This window comes from Gopherus evgoodei, chromosome 1, assembly GCF_007399415.2.
Source record: "Gopherus evgoodei ecotype Sinaloan lineage chromosome 1, rGopEvg1_v1.p, whole genome shotgun sequence".
Lineage (NCBI taxonomy): Eukaryota > Metazoa > Chordata > Testudines > Testudinidae > Gopherus > Gopherus evgoodei.
Window position 1 is genome coordinate 363,422,866 of NC_044322.1, and position 18,124 is coordinate 363,440,989.

General features: G+C 50.9%; 1 protein-coding gene across 6 annotated transcripts in view; it reads right to left on the reverse strand.

The window, feature by feature from the left end:
* Positions 1-15,509, reverse strand: part of STRIP2 (striatin interacting protein 2) — a 159,177-nt gene extending 143,668 nt beyond the window's left edge. For 4 of the 6 annotated variants that reach the window (XR_004002694.1, XR_004002713.1, XM_030580983.1 and 1 more), the window contains exons 1-3: positions 15,381-15,401; positions 6,811-6,880; positions 6,422-6,631 (exon numbers count right to left, since the gene is read on the reverse strand). Coding sequence is in view for 1 of the 6 variants with exons in the window: in XM_030580645.1 (XP_030436505.1) it covers positions 6,811-6,880; positions 15,381-15,509 (199 nt within the window). In the remaining 5 variants the exon portion in view is untranslated. Of the gene's footprint in view, positions 1-6,421; positions 6,651-6,810; positions 6,881-15,380 lie in introns of all 6 variants that reach the window. The other 2 variants (XM_030580817.1, XM_030580645.1) reach the window with 2 other exon arrangements.
* Positions 15,510-18,124: the final 2,615 nt, after the last annotated feature.

Genomic DNA, 18,124 nt, shown 5'->3' on the forward strand with positions numbered 1-18,124 from the left:
TTTGCGACACAGTTAGATCAATGCAACGTCAGTGTAGACACTGCGCTTGGTTATATCACCGTGTATGGCCTCCAAGAGGCGTCCCACAGTGCCCAACCTGTATTTGGTGTCAAATGTGACCCAACAGTCTTCTTCTACAGGAAAACCCAATACGAACTGCAGGAGGTGGGTACTTCTATCTATAATTTATGATGCTACGAGAGCGAAGGCAACCCTTTTACAGACTGTGTCTTACAGGACAAACGCTGATGTTTCACCAGCGCATTCCAACCCGCTATCACTTTCGCACTAAATCATCAAGCTGCAATGCCACAGAATGATGTTTCATGGGCTCCAAAAGCCATTTTGGTACCGCAAGCTCTTGAGAGGCTGAACACCACTCAGGAAGAATCGAGATGGCCCCAATTCCTGATATTCACACGATAAGGGCAAAAACTCCAGGAATGTCAAGTAATCGGTGCTCATTTAAATGTGGGTTTGGGATCGCACGAAGGACAGCCAGGACACGTCGCTCTCCTCTCTCCAGCGGTGGAAGGACACCTCACTGACAAAACGTACTGCAACTCCATCCGCACCAACAGATCCTCTGCTTAGAAGCCCAGAGCTAAAAATAGTGACCCCTTCGCAGTTTGCTGGAAGGAGTATGCTCAAGACCCTCTGACTATTACACAGCAGAAACAGCCTGAGTCATTGCACTTGTAAGAACTCAGGGCCCGACCTGTGCCTAACCCCCTTTCCCCCCCACTTATCCTGACCTCCGAGCAGGGCACCATGCAGCGATGACAGGGAACAGCTGAGTAACTCTCACTGTGAAGTAATTCCTGCCCTGGAAAAACAAACACCAACGGCTCAACTCTCCTGCTGCTTGTTACCAGCCGCCCTGAGGATTATTCTGAGAGCGCTGCCAGCTCTGCTTGGAGTTTGGAACGCGGGTGTGATAAAGCCACTGAGAGAAACGCTGACACGAAACACCGATACACTAGGAATCAGCCTGTTCTAGTCATAAGGGCAAAGCCTGCGGCTCGGAGACACCCAACAAGAGGGGGACTAGGAACGGGACAGGAAGCCTTTCACTTTTCAGCCCAAGCTGACTGTGGTCAAAAGTTGTTACCAGCTGATGGCTATTTAGGAGCCTATGGAAGTGAGCTGATGAGCTTCGCAGTCTAGATGGCAATCACTGTCCTCAGCATCCTTCTGGTCAACAGGCCAAGGGATCAGTAGAAAAATGACCTTGATGAGATCTTTCTGAGCAGGCAGATGTGACGGGTTCGGTCACAAGGACCCATCTTGGGACTCTTACCTGATGTGCTGAGACTACCTCCGAGCCCGTTTTCTCTGCCAGTTTGAGACTTCAGAACCCTGCCTTGTTGAGCCAGACACACGAGCCTGCTGCAACACAGACCCACACCCCCCAAAGCTGCAAACTTAGCTGAAAACAGCTTAAGAAGTGCTCCTGTCTCCAGCACCCAGATCCCAATGGGATCCGAACCCCAGATAAATCCATTTTACTCTGTATAAAGCTTATACAGCAGGGTCTCAAACACGCGGCCCGTGGAGTTATTTGCTACAGCCCACCAAGCTCCCCGCACCTTCCCCCCTGCTGCTATTTCCTGCAGCTGCCAAGTTCCCCTCACCCGCCGCCCCCCCAACCCCCAATGCGCTGCCTTCCAGTTCCTCTGCCTACCTCCAGGCACTTCCCGCTGCCAATCAGCTGTCTGGCAGTGCTTAGCTCTTTCCAGGATGGAGGGGGAGGAGCGGGGAGCTGCACACTCAAGGGAGGAGGCAGAGAAAAGGTGGGGCAGGGATTTGGGGAAGTGGTTGGAATAGGGGCAGGAAGGGGGCAGAACTGAGGCAAGGCCTCAGGAAAGGAATGGTGTAGGGGTGGGGCTGGGAGCAGCGGGATGGGGTGTCAGTGATGCAGCCCTCGGGCCAATGTACTAGTCCTCACATGGCTCTCGTGGTCATTTAAGTTTGAGATCCCTGATATACATGGTGAACTCAAATTGCCCACCCTTTATATAGCTGCATGAGCAATGTGCACAGCTGTTTCCTCACCCAGGTATTAATCACTCACTCTGGGTTAATTAATAAGCAACAGTGATTTTATTAAGCATAAAAAGTAGGATTTAAGTGGTTCCAAGTAATAACAGACAGAACAAAGTAAGTTACCAAGCAAAATAAAACAAAACACACAAGGCTAAGCCCAATACATTAAGAAACTGAATGCAGGTAAACCTCACCCTCAGAGATGTTCCAATCAGCTTCTTTCACAGACTAGACTCCTTCCTAGTCTGGGCCCGACCCTTTCCCTGGTACAGCCCTTGTTAGTTCCAGCAGGCATCTCAGGTGAAAAGCAGGGGATTCCACATGACTGAGAGGCCTTTGTTCTGTTCCACCCCCTTTTATAGTTTTGGCACAAGGCAGGAAACCTTTGTCTCTCTCTCTGGGTTCCCATCCCTCCTTCTAAATGGAAAAGCATCAGATTAAAGATGGATTCCAGTACCCCGTGCCATAGTCACATGTCCTGCGACCCCCCCTCCATTCCTCCAGGACTGGCCTGCATGCATGCAGTGGAGGTTTGCGAGTAAACACAGCCATCTACAGTCAATTGTCCTAGTCAATGGGAGCCATCAAGCTTCCAAACCACATTAATGGCCCACACTTTGCATAATTACAATAGGACTTCAGAGTTAACTTCGTATTTCTAGTTTCAGATACAAGCATGATACATTCATACAAATAGGATGACCACACTCAATAGATTATAAGGTCTATAATGATACCTTACAAAAGACCCTTTGCATAAAGTATATTCCAGTTATATCATGTTTACACTCATAAGCATATTTCCATACACATATGGAGTGCAACATCACAGCAGGGGGGGTAAACATTTGAGAGAGACGGTGCAGAGAGGTTTCCACTCTGTCTCCCCGGGCTCCTCCAGTTCTTGGAAACTACTTTGGAGCAGTCCTCTGACGCTATCCTGAGATCTTACTCCCTGGTGGGGAAGTGACTGGGCATTGCAGATCCACCATTAATTATTTAATACCATCTCCAATTCTAGGTAACTATTTGGGATGTCCTCAATCTATTGCTTATGTCTGTGTGTGCTTAAATCTAATAAATTGCAGTTTTAGATAAGAAAACGCTTAGTCGTATTAAAGTTTCAACAGGCAGAATTGCTGTGTTCCCACTGATTTATTCGTGTGGGTGTCTGGAGCGAAACAGTTAAGTTACCACTGCTTTGGGTTTTGAAAATCCTGGGTACCATCCCCTCGCCAGCGTTTAAAGACAGAGCTAATTAGACTCAACTCTGGGTGTGGCTACACTACGAGGCTTTTAGCGGCACAGCTGTGCTGCTAACAGCCATGCCGCGAAAAGCCACGCAGTGTAGCTGCTGTTTGTCAATGGCTGCTGTTTGTCCACCCCCCTCCCCTACCCTAGGAATAGCGGCTTTATTGACCGGAAAGTGCTCCTGCTGACAAAGGGCCGTTCACACTGGCGCTTTTTCATCAGTGAAACTTTTGTGGTTCGGAGTGTGGGCTTTTTTAAAAAAAACAACAACAAAAAAACCCCACGCGCACACACACACACGCACACCCCTGAACGACAAAAGTTTTGCCAACGAAGAGCCAGCGTAGACAAAGCCTGACCGCCATTGTTTCTGTTCAGTGATGACTAGCGGTGAATCGCTGCTGTCAGGACAGTGGTGGAAGGAAAAACAATGCAGAGGCTACACTGGCAGTGAGGTTTCCTGCTATCCAGTGAAACCACTAAAGATCTAGGTTAAGCAGTAGAAGCTCAGAACAGGGCAGACGTGTCTGTGAGTGTCCAACAGAGGCAGCATGTGACCAGCAGCGGCAGAGTAAAGCATCAGCGGCAGCAGCCAGCCAGTTGCAGACGTGCACAGACACCACAGACACACTGCTCGACACCCCCTCCCGGGGTGGAAGGTGAACCCTTGTGAACGTGCCTCTGAACTCTGGGTCTTTGCTAACCAAATACAGCCAGCCAGGAGCTGGGTGCAGCAGAGGGAGCGGGGAGTGATGCGTTAAAGGGACATCGGACTTTCCCACTGCAAGGTGGGAAACTGAGGCAAAGAACACTGCTCAGGGCACAATACAGTGAGGTGAGATTACATGATTTGAATGTGGCTGCGGTGTTTTCCCAAACTAATACTTGGTTCCCTTTCATTAAAAGTTCTCTCTTGTTACACACAGACTCCAGGCTTGCAATAGGGGAAGTTCTGCCTCTTAGAGGCACCCAGGGTGGTGGTCCATGTTTGCAGATTACTGGCTGGGGGCTCGAGCTGGTTCTGTTTTGCAATGTTAAGAGAAACTCCTACACGCTGAACTCAGCCCTTGCTGCTGCCGACTCCACCTGGCAGAAAGGTTATGAACAAAATAAACAAGCAGCAGCGATTGTAACATTTATCACAACTTTTCAAGATTTTGAAAAAAAAATCTCACATGCAAAAAGAAGAAACGAACATGTAGGGTTCTCAGCGCCCACAAAATCAAGCAAATAAGGCCATAAATGGATTCTCAGTCATCTCCAAGGGGTGCCTGGAGGATTAACCAGCCAATGTGTGCAAAGCCCTTTAGACAGATGGGAAGCAGTAGGTTTAAACATGAAGAGCAGTCTCCTTAATTATCACCATCACACGATTGATCTTCATCCTGCTATTGCCATTCACAACTATCATCTGAACAAAACAGGAAGCAGCGTCCACCAACATGAATACACGTTTGGCAGAATTTGATTTAAAAAAAATAATTTAATCAGATAATACGGACTTATTTTTATCCATTTAAATGTTCACAGTTGTGCAAAATTCTGGGTTTTAAACATTTTTATGGTTATCTGGGTTTTATTCTGATTTAGGTTTTCAGAGTGGCAGGAAAGCAGAGGGGAAGTGAGAGAATTATTGAATGACAGTAGAAGTTGAAATTCAAGAAGTTATAGCAGAATCCTGCTAAAAACACAAAGCATCAACATCCTATGCAAAATATACAAAGTAAATATTCTTAAATCAAATTCTAATAAGTTCTGAAGCAGCATTTTTCAAACTCGGCCTATCTAAATTACGGATACCGATGAAAATATATTTTTGTCGATTTCTATGCATGATTAAATCGACTTTTACTGATAAAACCAAATTCTCCCATGGCTACATGTAAAGAATCTGCTGCACTTCATCTTGGAAGGGATCCTATTGGCAAACCCTATGCTTATATATTCTGATTTTGCCTTGCACATGGACCTCCACCATCCATCTAACTTTTCTAGGTGATCCTTTTTGAGGTTATCTGCTCGTCTTAATTAGTCATGTATGTGTGAGTACATCTTGGTGGGCAAACAAACGTGTACGGAGATTGAGAGTTTTTTTAAACTAGATGATAAATCTATATTACGGCAAAGGCCAAATCACCCGAGCTACATACAAACATGACCTCAGGGAGTCACATCACTCAGTGTTCTAGCCCCTAAGGGACCATTTGGCGTTGGGTACATTGACCTACAATCCAATATAAGCAAGAGAGGAATCTTTGCTGACGAGGGTCCGTGGAATGACGATAGGGGTTCATAAGGCCCCCCCCGGGAACATCTGGTATGGTACATGAGTCTTGGACCGCAAGAGCTCAAGGCTCTGTGCATCACGGAAGAAAAGAAACCTGCTTTATTAATGTTTATGTACGCTCACCTCTGGCCTATCCCAAAAGAGGATCCAACCCTGGTCCACATGCAAGGAGTAAGGGCTACAAGGAAGCTGCACAGATCCACTCACATGTGCCTCCATCGTAACTGAAGTGCTCATCTCTTGCTCAGAACTTTCCCGGGCAAGATGAACGCTCCTCACCATTCATGGCAGCTCAGGCACTGTCTGGCTGGCCCATCGATACAGACATCAGTGAGAGGAGGCAATATCAACCCTCTTTCCCTGTGAGAGAGCCCAAAAGGGGTTTTTTAACATGATCCAACTTCCAATGAACTTGGGGAGATTTCCACGTCGGTCAGGGGAGGTGTTGCCTTAGACATGGAAGGTGAACACCACTTTAGAAGCGAGCTCAGCGCATCTATGCATCACTGCGGTCTCTGTTCAGTGATTACGAGAGGTGAAGCGCTGCTAAGCAAGTCTAGGGGCTATGCCTTACACTTGTCTGTCTTTCACCGCTGTCCTGACTGCAAGGCAGAGGCAGCACTGGCATTGAGGTTTCCTGCTACCCAGTGAAATCACTAAAGATCTGGGTTAAGCAGTGGAACCTCAGAACAGGGCAGAAGTGGCAGCAAGCACCCAACAGAGGCAGCCCATGACCAGCAGCAGAGTCAACAGCCAGTTGCAGACGTTCACAGCGAGCACAGACACACTGCTCAACATCCGCTCCCAGGGGTGGAAGGTGAATCCTTGTGAACACACCTCTGAGTCTTTGCTACCTAAACCCAGCTAGCTGAGAGTTGTTTTGTTAGAAATGCCTTCACCACGAGCTTTAAGGTTTGCCGTGTTACACATTTCACTTCCCAGCCCGAACTGCAGCACAGTTAGGTAGCTCTTGTTCCACCCCAGAAGTGGATGCATTTCCGTGAAGGGTGACGTAATTCCTCTCTGCTGTGCACGACTTGTAAAGCCCTTTGGAAGGAAAGGCACTCTATAAATATAAGATGACATTATTCAATATATATCTCCGACTGAACCTGTCTTATTCTACAGGTGATTTTATACCCAATGGATGCTGACTACAATAGTTCAGTAAAACTGCTGTGCGACAAAGATCTCCTCTCGCCTCCATTTTTTGCACATTTCTTTACCTGATAATTCAGCAGCATAGCCGTCGGCATCCCCGTATTCAAACTCCACACTGGGGCAGTCCACGGAGCCCTGGGGGGAGAGAGATTCTTTTATGAATACAAAGACAGGAAACCGAGGGGCTTGTCTCACACGTCCAGGAGAAATGGGACAATCACAGTCGATACACACACACACACAGACTGTGCAGTCCAGGGAAGAACCGTCCGGGTTGAATGCTGCATCTTTTATTTATAGCTTCAGAATATTCTGCTTAAAATAAAGAGCTGGAGGAGACAAGACGTTTCCATCAGGCCCATGTAGTAGCCGTTGGGTTGTCAGGAAAAATCAAGGCAGCCCCAGGTGAGGGGCTGGGAGAACGTTGGGAGGATGCCAGGGGTCTCTCTGCACATATTTCCCAGCACCAAGGATGAAGGTTTCCATTAAGGCTTATCAGGAGCATGTCAAATTAAACCACACCATGGCCTTCGAATCAGGGGACACTTACCCAAGCATACATGACCCTCATTACTGACCCAGTTCTCCAGAGCCGGGTGGAAGGATCTGCTGCCTGCTCAAAACACAGGGTCAATTGGGAAGAGCTATTTTTATCAGCCTCTCAAAGCCATGTTTGGGCACCTCTGCGGCATGACAACAGGAAGCAGGCCAGGCTTCCACAGGGCAATACGCAGGTACCGCATGCTCCCACAACCTGCCACAGAGTCTGGCTCTTACAAAAAGGACCTGGCCTTCTTTTAAATGTATCATTTCTCATCTGATCATGTTCTGACCTATGGTACAAATGGAAACCCAGTTTGCTCCTAAGCAGAAAGCTCTGGTAGGATACAGTGAAACGAGCCCCCGCATTTAAACCACCAAAGAAGAAAACAAAGCCCCTCATACCCATGTGGGAATCCTCAAATACAAATGGAAAATCCCTTCCCAGGATGTTTTCCTGAACAGGGGCCATAGAGAAGGATCTCGATGCAGGAGTAATCTCAGCAATAGGCTACTCACCGAGTGAGGTACTACTTAAGGTGAGTAATGGTGACAAAGTCGGGTACTGAAGTTTTGTTGCTTTTTTTTAGATTTTATCAGCCCATGTGAGACAGGTATATAATGAAGTGAGAGCTGGATAACAGAAGTACCTAATAATAGTGACATTCTCCCCACCCCCTTTTTTGAAATGTGACATTCTCTTTGTTTCCACAAACCATGTTCCAACAGAATTATACAGGCATCTTTCACGTTTCCTAGGAGTCGACAAATTATCACTACAGTCACCATCCATTCCCTTTTTCAGCCACGTAACAATGTCCCGTGGCTATATTTTGGCCTATATGGAATACAATTTCTTTGGCTACGCGTGTGTCTTTACCGGATGGAAAACATGAGATCTGAAATTGGTTATTGGGGCATAAACCTTTTGTAAATGATCATCATAAAGAAGACAGCAAGTTGAGTAAACACATGCAACATCTCTGATGAGAGAGACAGCACATGGGAGAACTACAAATACCGCAAATATCAACTAAAAAGAAGTGACTTTAGAACCTGAAAACTATCAGTTGATAGGTCAGGTGCAGATTAAAAAAAAAATTCCACCATTCCAAGCTAAATCCTGTTTTAGTGTTAGAGCATGGGCGGGTGCCAGCAGTAATAGTTTGCATCATCAATATTCATAATCATGAATGACAGATAACATCTGCAGAGATGGTCAGAACAAGGCCTAATGCAAAACCCGCTGATGTCAGCAACAACTCACTGACTTCAATGGGCTTTGGATCGGGCCCAAAATGCACCACCATCACCAAACGTGGTGAAGTTTTCCAAATTTTTCCTCCAAATGTTCAAATCACTTCCAATGATCGGGCATTGTATGTCCTTTCAATATACAGCAGAACCTCAGAGACACGAACACCAGAGTTATGAACTGACGGGTCAACCACAGGCCCCACTGGAACCGGAAGTACGCAATCAGGCAGCAGCGGAGACAAAAAAATAAAAAACCAAATGCAGTACAGTGCTGTGTTAAACGCAAACTACTGAAAAATAAAGGGAAAGCAGCATTTTTCTTCTGCATAGTAATGTTTCAAAGCTGTGTTAGGTCAATGTTCAGTTGTCAACATTTGAAAGAACCATTTCATTTTGTTCAATTATGAACAACTTCCATTCCCGAGGTGTTCGTAACTCTGAGTTTCTACTGTACCCATAATGCACAGTAAAATCCTCTTTCTCAATTAGGCCCATGGAACAATTTGTGGTTTGGAGAGGGTCCCATACGAGGAAAGATAAAAGAGGCTAGGTCTCTTCAGCTTGGGAAAGAGGAGACTAAGGGGAGATATGATAGAGGTATATAAAATCATGAGTGGTGTGGAGAAAGTGGATAAGGGAAAGTTATTTACTTATTCCCATAATACAAGAACTAGGGGTCACCAAATGAAATTAATGGGCAGCAGGTTTAAAACAAATAAAAGGAAGTTCTTCTTCACGCAGCGCACAGTCAACCTGTGGAACTCCTTACCTGAGGAGGTTGTGAAGGCTGGGACTATAACAGCGTTTAAAAGAGAACTGGATAAATTCATGGTGGTTAAGTCCATAAATGGCTGTTAGTCAGGATGGGTAAGGAATGGTGTCCCTAGCCTCTGTTTGTCAGAGGGTGGAGCTGGATGGCAGGAGAGAGATCACTTGATCATTCCCTGTTCTGTTCACTCCCTCTGGGGCACCTGGCATTGGCCACTGTCAGTAGACAGATACTGGGCTGGATGGATCTTTGGTCTGACCCGGTACGGCCGTTCTTATGTTCCTAGACCGAGACATTTTTGAACCATCACGAGCCAAACCTGAAAGTCTGGCTGAGGTCTACAAGTACCACAGGATTAAAACTGTCCAACCATTACCAAACTCCATAGAAGACGTACCCTGGGCGAGAATTGGCAGGTGAACTTCCAGAACAGTTAGATTGTTTTTGAAGAAACTGGGGATGGAAAAATGAATTTATAATAGGGAGCAAGTTTCAACCTTGGTTATCTCCCCGACGTTCTCCTGCCCAATAATCCCCATCAGTGGAGGAGAAGGCAGGCAGCACGATTCAATGGGTAGGCATGGACCAAATGGCAGCAGCTGAAAGTGCCAATACACCTGCAAAATCCAGCAGATTTCCACAGGGAGTGAAAAGTCCCTGGGCCGAGAACCGCACAAGATGGCCGACTCTACGGGACAGAGTAAAACTGGGAATTAGGTACTTCTGGACCCTAATCCTGGCTCTGCCACCAATTTACAGTACAGCTTTAAGCAACTCCCTTCTTCCTCAATGTCCCATCTATAAAGTGGGGATAACACCCACCCCCTTTAAATTGCATTGAGAAGACTCGTTATGTCTGTATATTTAGCACGCTAAGGAAGTGTCACGTTTGCTGTATTCAGCCCTGGATCCAGGAGAAATAAGCAAATATGAAAGACCAGTGAAAGCTACCAGGGCTTAGAATGAAGGCATTTTGTATCTTTGGGAGCCTGGCCCCCTGGTTTTCCAATGGTAAAGTGTCTTTAGCTGGAGTAGGTCATGAGGTCTCAGTTCTTACATTCACATCATTCTGATTACCAACTTACTTTATTTCTCTGTTTGAACTCCAGTATGATTTTAGCAGACATTTTTCTGAGCACTGTTGGAGGTAGACACCAATGCTTTTTAGCATCGCCACCGTAAATCCCTGCTTTCAAATGGCGTAAGCGATTCATCTCTAATTCCAGCTGTTCATAAAATATCAGGCCAAATTCAGTCCTGCCTTAGGTGGGTGAAAATCTCCTGAAGTCAATGGATTTTGCCTGTGATAAATCACTAACAGGCTGAATTTGGCCAACTGCCTGTCACAATCACATTGGAGACCACATGTGGTGGTGGGTGGGGAGAAGACTGATATGATTTTAAGACCCAGTGTCCCATTACCTGTCTGTACTAGAAAGCCGACATGGCCCCGCATAAACACCCTCAGGACCAGTCAACATTATCAAGCACTTGTTCTGGGTTTAAAAGAAAACAAGTCAGGTCCTGCAAGGAGTTTTCTTGGGATAAACAGTCAGTTTTACCATCAGCCCCTGCAGAGTCACAGTGGTCACACAGCAGGTCAGCAGCGGAGCCAGAAATAGAACTGAGATGTCTCGCCACCTTGTCCCCAGCTCCGTCAGACCCTCCGTTCACACCCTTAGGGAGCCTTGACTGCACAAAGGGCAGCATGTAATCAATGCTTAGGCCAAATACACTGCAGTTCTGAGCTCTAAAGCCTCAGAGGAATTCAGTTAAGACCTTGCGCCTGCAAACGTTAATCCACCCAGAAAAGGGGCTGTGACACACAGAGCTAAAACCAAAAGAATCCTGCACCTCGGACCCCAGAAAATGCACTGTCTGTGCCCGTGCCCAGGTGAACTGGGCGTGCCTGGAAAGAGACCACCTCTCTTGCATCTTGGTTAGTGCCAAGCCCAAGTATGAGCTATGGTTAAACTAAAGCTTCCAACTCACGCCTGCAGAGCATAGGGCAGCATCAACAGGTTTTCACAGTTCACGGCCAATCCTGTTCCACCGAGACAGCCTCCTGCCACCCACCGGCGTTCTACACATTAAGCTCTCACTTCATAGGTCTATTCAGCTGGGTTACCCCAGCATCGCAGTTCATCTCTCTTCTACCATATTCAGACCTAGAGTTAAACTGAGAAGTGGGTAAGCGATTCCCAGGAGCTGGCATCAAAGAAAACCCACAACCGTGGAGATGAGGTGCCCCAAATCAGAGCTATAAACTCCCCAAAGAATGTCACAAGCAAAAGGGATGGAAATGGCAGGAAGGAAGTTACAGCAGGTTTTGGCTGAGAGAGAAATGAACTGAAAACATGTTTGGTAGAGCCTTGGCTGCACTGGTACTAATAGGCAGAGACAAGTCCCATCCTCCTCCCTCTGAAATCAACAGCAGCCTCAGTGAGACCCTGTCCTCTGCCACTTCTGCCCCCTCTCAACCCCTCTGCTCTCTTTCCCATGAGCACCTCTCTACTTTCTCCCATGCTGGACCCGGGGTCCTTCTTGATCCTACACGCCAGGTGGTGGCTGTCAAATCACTCTTCTTCCCAGAATCCTTCCCACAGCAACCCTCTCGTTAAAATGATACCGGTTCTTTTATAAATCTAACACAATGCATGTCGGGCTGGTCTGCTAAGCCCCCAGCTTTGCTCGGTGCAGCCTTCCTCCTTCCATCTCCCCTGGTTCCCTATCAGGATTATAAACTCTTACAGACATCTGTGGGGTTCCATCCAAGTGTTAAACAAATACTGCTAACAATCAAGGTAGGAATTGAGAATGGCCACACTGGGTCTGACCAGTGGTCCATCCAGCCCTGTATCCTGTCTTCTGACAGTGGCCAATGCCAGGTGCCCCAGAGGGAATGAACAGAACAGGTGATCATCAAGTGATCCATCCCCTGTCACCCATTCCCAGCTTCTGGCAAACAAAGGGACACCATCCCTGCCAATCCTGGCTAATAGCCATTGAATTCATCTAGTTCTTTTTTGAACCGTGTTATAGTCTTGGCCTTCACAACATCCTCAGGTAAGGAGTTCCACAGGTTGACTGTGTGTTGTGTGAAGAAATACTTCCTTTGTTTGTTTTAAACCTGCTGCCTATTAATTTCATTTGATGACCCCCAGTTCATGTGTTATGGGAAGGAGTAAATAACACTTCCTTATTTACTTTCTCCATATCAGTCACGATTCTATAGACCTCAGTCATATCTCCCCTTAGTCGTCTCTTTTCCAAGCTGAAAAGTCCCAGCGTTATTAATCTCTCCTCATATGGAAGCCATTCCAGACCCCTAATCATTTTTGCTGCCCTTTTCTGAATCTTTTCCAATTCCAATATATCTTTTCTGAGATGGGGCGATCACAACCGCACACAGTATTCAAGATGTGGGCGTACCACGAATTCACATACAGGCAATGTGATATTTTCTGTCTTATTTTCTACCCCTTTCTTAATGATTCCCAACATTCTGTTCGCTGTTTGACTGCCGCTGCACATTGAGTGGATGATTTCAGGGAACTTTCCACAATGACTCCAAGATCTTTCTTGAGTGGCAACAGTTAATTTAGAGCCCATCATTTTATATGTATAGCTCGGATTATGTTTTCTAATGCGCAGCACTTTGTATTTAACTGCCTAACTGGATGATACCCAGTATCCATCTAATCAGTATCCTCTCACTGCCTGCCAGAACCAATCGCTTCAGAGAAAGAGGGAAGAAATCCCGTAATGAACAGTTATGAAATAACCTGATGGGAATGGCAGTTTCCTAATCCCTGGCAGCTGACTGGTTTCTCATGCTTCAGGGAATCATCTGACGGGTGTAACTCAGGGATGTTAGTCTCTCTGTATGTACAGTATTGGACGGTTCACCAAGGCACCCAGAAGCAGGCAGCACTCAGACACGACAGAGATGGGCGCTCACACCAAACCCAGGAGATAAGAGGCCAGGCCTAGCCTGGCAAAGCTGTGGCTAGAGACAGAGCACCTGAGCTGGCAGAAGATTGTTCCCACCCGTCTGACAAATCTCCACCCCCTAGAAGGATCATTGCAGAGCAGGCACCCGGTGCGTCTCTATATGGGTCACACGCACCCACCGCCTTGGGTGCCAGTCACTAGGGTAGCCACCCTAGAGGGGAAACCAGCCTTCTCCTTCAGCCCCTGCGGCCAGAGCTTCTCCCTGGCCCTGGCCGCCGGTTTCCCAGGCGGGGGAAGGTCTGACACGTCCCTCCCCACTTCAGCCCCCGCGGCCGGACCCCAGCCCGCCCGGCCCCTGCACTTTCCGCCCAGGGGGAGTCCCCTCTTCGCAGGCTGGTGCTTCCGTAGCGGGTCCAGCCGGGCCGGGAGCGAAGCCGCAACAGGCGCCGCGGGCTGAGCGAGGGGGGAGCGCGGGGTGCCCAGCCCCAGCTGCTGCTGTACGTCCCGGCGGAGGGAGGTGGCCCGGGGAGGGAGAGGGGGTCTGTAACCCGATCCGGGAGCGGAGCGGCCCCGACTCGAGCCACCGACCCACTCGCACCGCCCGCCCCGCTCCGGGGGAGCCCAGCACCGCCCGGCCCCATCAGCATCAGCACCCGCCCCGCGCCCAGCACCGCCCGGCCCCGCTCCGCTCCAGGGAGCCCAGCACCGCCCGGCCCCATCAGCATCAGCACCCGCCCCGCGCCCAGCACCGCCCGGCCCCGCTCCGGGGAGCCCAGCACCGCCCGGCCCCATCAGCACCCGCCCCGCGCCCAGCCCCGCTCCAGGGGAGCCCAGCACCGCCCGGCCCCATCAGCACCCGCCCGGCGCCCAGCACCGCCCGGCCCCATCAGCATCAGCACCCGCCCCGCGCCCAGCCCCGCTCCAGGGGAGCCCAGCACCCGCCCGGCCCCGCTCCAGGGGAGCCCAGCACCCGCCCCAGGGGAGCCCAGCACCCGCCCGGCCCCGCTCCAGGGGAGCCCAGCACCCGCCCCAGGGGAGCCCAGCACCCGCCCGGCCCCGCTCCAGGGGAGCCCAGCACCGCCCGGCCCCATCAGCAACCGCCCCGCGCCCAGCACCGCCCGGCCCCGCTCCGGGGAGCCCAGCACCGCCCGGCCCCATCAGTACCCGCCCCGCCCAGCACCGCCCGGCCCCGCTCCGGGGGAGCCCAGCACCGCCCGGCCCCATCAGCATCAGCACCCGCCCCGCGCCCAGCACCGCCCGGCCCCGCTCCGGGGGAGCCCAGCACCGCCCGGCCCCATCAGCACCCGCCCCGCGCCCAGCACCGCCCAGCCCCGCTCCGGGGGAGCCCAGCACCGCCCGGCCCCATCACCGCCCGGCCCGCGCCCAGCACCGCCCGGCCCCATCAGCATCAGCACCCACCCCGCGCCCAGCACCGCCCGGCCCCGCTCCGGGGAGCCCAGCACCGCCCGGCCCCATCAGCACCCGCCCCGCGCCCAGCACCGCCCGGCCCCGCTCCGGGGGAGCCCAGCACCGCCCGGCCCCATCAGCATCAGCACCCGCCCCGAGCCCAGCACCGCCCGGCCGGGCCAGTAGCGACCGAGGCTCCTGTCGCTGGAGCCTCCCCGCCCTAGGAACCAGCCCCGGGTCGGGGCGGATCAGGGGCCCCGGGGGTCTCCGCCCGGGCGGCTGCGAGCGGAGGCTAAGAACAGCCACGAGACCCCCCCCGGCAGTTACCCCTGCTCCGCCGGGCGGGCGGGGGGTCCCGGAGCCCAGCGCAGGGCGGGCTCCCCGGGCAAGGCAGGCGGGGGGTCCCGGAGCCCCGGGCGGAGCAGAGCGGGCGGGCGGGGGGGGTCCCAGGGCAGGGCAGGGAGTCTCGGAGCCCCGGGCGGGGGGTCCCGGAGCCCCGGGCGGGGCAGAGCGGGCGGGGGGGGTCCCAGGGCAGGGAGTCTCGGAGCCCCGGGCGGGGTAGAGCGGGCGGGGGGGGGGGTCCCAGGGCAGGGAGTCTCGGAGCCCCGGGCGGGGCAGAGCGGGCGGGGGGTCCCGGAACCCCGGGCGGGCTCCCCCGGCAGGGCCCCAGGACCCCGGCCACAGCGGGGCGCCCCGGCCCCCTCTCACCTCGGACTCCTTCCGCGGGCTACTGAAGAGCTCCCGCCCCTTGGCCGCGGGCTGCAGCGGCCTCCCCTTGCCGGGCGCCCCGTCCCCGGGCCCGGCGCCGCCAGCCACAGCCGCGCCCGCCCCCTCCATGCGCCCCTCTGGCCTGCCCGCGCCAGCACGTGCGGCTGAATTCCCCCCCCCCCACCGGCTCGCCACGCCCCACGCTGCCATTGGCTCGCTGCCCCGCGGGGGACACACCCCCAGATGCTGATTGGAGCGGCTGCTTCTGGGGCGTGGCCGAGGGAAAGGACACCTGCGGCCACCTGAATTGGAGCTGGGCAGGGATGTGGGGGGCTCAGGCCCCGGGGAAAGGGGAGAAGCTGCTGCTCCAAGGGAAAGGGGGAGGCTGCTGGCCCAGCTGGGATGGGGTGAAAGTAGGGTGACCAGGTGTCCTGATTTTATAGCGACAGTCCTGTTTTTTGGGTCTTTTTCTTATACAGGCTCCTATTACCCCCACCCCCTGTTCTGATTTTTCATACTTGCTGTCTGGTCACCGTAGGTGAAAGGCTGCTGGCCCAGCTCAGATGGGGTGAAAGGCTGTTGGCCCCTCGGAAAGGGGGAGGCTGCTGGACCCAGGGACAGGGAGAGGCCTCTGGTGGGAAATGGGGGGATGTTAGAGACATGTCCTCTGCAGAGCAGGATCTGCTCAAAGGGCCGTGGTGGAGATGAGGCAGACACCAGCGCATGGGAAAGTGGATGCAAAGCTTAAAACAAGCCCTGAGACTCCCTTGTCGCCACAGCACTTTTCCTCTGAAAAGATCCCTGGGCTACCCGTTATGAACCAGATGGACTCGGTCTGTTCCTTTATAGCAGCTGTGCTGCCGGGAGGGTGGAAGTTAAAAGGCAGATGCTCAGCACACCAGGGGGCAGAAGTGGATGAGCAGACATTTTAATCCAAATGACAAAGGAGACCTTCCTCCTCAAATAAACCCAGAGTGCACAGGACCTCAGTTTCTAAATTCTCAACATACCCACCTAAGAAACTTCACAGGACTCAGCTACCTGGCCTGCAGCCCAGCCCAGCCCATCTTGGGCCAATCCTTGACTCTGATGGAGACTTCCTCTATGTCGTTGGGCACACCCTAGATTTTAAGGCCAGAAGGCATCACCAGGTTATCTGATGTACCCTGCATATCACCGGCCATTAAATTCCCCCCAGTTACCACTCTACTGAGCCCAGTCACTTGTGTTTGACTAAAGCATCTTCCAGGAAGGCAGCCAAGCTTGATTTGAAGACACCAAGAGATGGAGAACCCACCACTTGTCTAATCAACACCACCACCCCCCATTAAAACATTGCACATCTCTTCCATTACAAATTAAGCATATTATAGACTCAAGGATCACACTAGCCCATTTTGTCACAACATCACAATGGGAGCTCGTATCCAGTTGCTTGTCCATTGTGACCCCTAAACCCAGTGTCTCTGCTTTCCAGGATATGGTCAAGCATTCTGGAGAGCGGCCTACCTTCCTTGTTCCAAGATGCATAACTGCATTTGCTGCTATTGAAATGCATTTTGCTCTGTATAATACCTGTCCTCTTTCACCACTCGGTCACTCTTTGTGCCATCTGCACATCTTATCAACAGCAATTTTATATTTACTTCCATATCATTGCTGAAAACACTGAGCAGCATCTGGCCTAGTCCGGATCACCCCCCATCTGATGATTCCCTATTGACAGCGACATTTTGAGCTCTGCTGATTAGCCAGTTCTTACTCCAGTTAACGTGTGCTCTGTTGATATTGTGTAGTGCCAATTTTTTTATCAGAATGTCATGGGGTACTGAGTCAAACACCTTACAAAAGCCTTTGCATGTTACATCTACACTGTTACTGATGTCAACCAAATTTGTAATCCCAAAGAATTAAATCAGGTTTGTTTGATAAGACCTATTTTCCATAAATGGCATTAATTATATTCCTACTCATTAATTCTTTATCAATAGAGTCGTGTATTGGCTTTTCCATTATTTTGCTCAGGATAGAGTTGGGGCTAACCAGCCTGCAGTTACCCAGGTCATCTTCCTTATTCTTTTGAATACTGACACAGCCTTAGCACTCTTCCAGCCTTCTGGAATTTCCCTGGCATTGCAATACTTATTGGCGAGAGAGCGCCAGCTCTTTTTGGGTGCAAGTTGATCTGGGCCTGCAGATTTAAAAATGTCGATTGCCAGGAGTTGTTGTCAAACATGATCCTCAGTTACTAATGGATTGAAACCATCATCCTCATATGAGGTAAGCACAGCACCCTGCTTCTTTCGACATACAAAGCAGGAACAGTTATTGAAGAAACATAAAATAGAAATAGGCTATTTACTGAAGTCACTTAGTGGCTCTGAGGGCCTGAGTTTCCCCATCTGTAAAAGGAGACGACACTTTCCCCACCGTGATGCAAAGCACTCTGGGAGCCTTGGAGGGAAAGTTCTGTAGAAGGGAAAGCAGGACTCAGCATTGCACCCCACCTCCGTGGCTGAGGAATGAGTGTATTCAGAATTATGATGTCACATCCTGGACATTCCCAAGTTCTGCTCAGTGTAATTATTGCTGACGATTTATAACAATTCTAGCTAAAGGGGAGAAGTGCTTCCAGAATGGGGGGGGGAGGGCATTTTGGACCAGCAGAAATGACCAGGGCAACTCCCAGTGCAGCCTGGAGAGCTACAGCCCATCTCTATTGTCAGAATTGTTCTGCTTAAGAA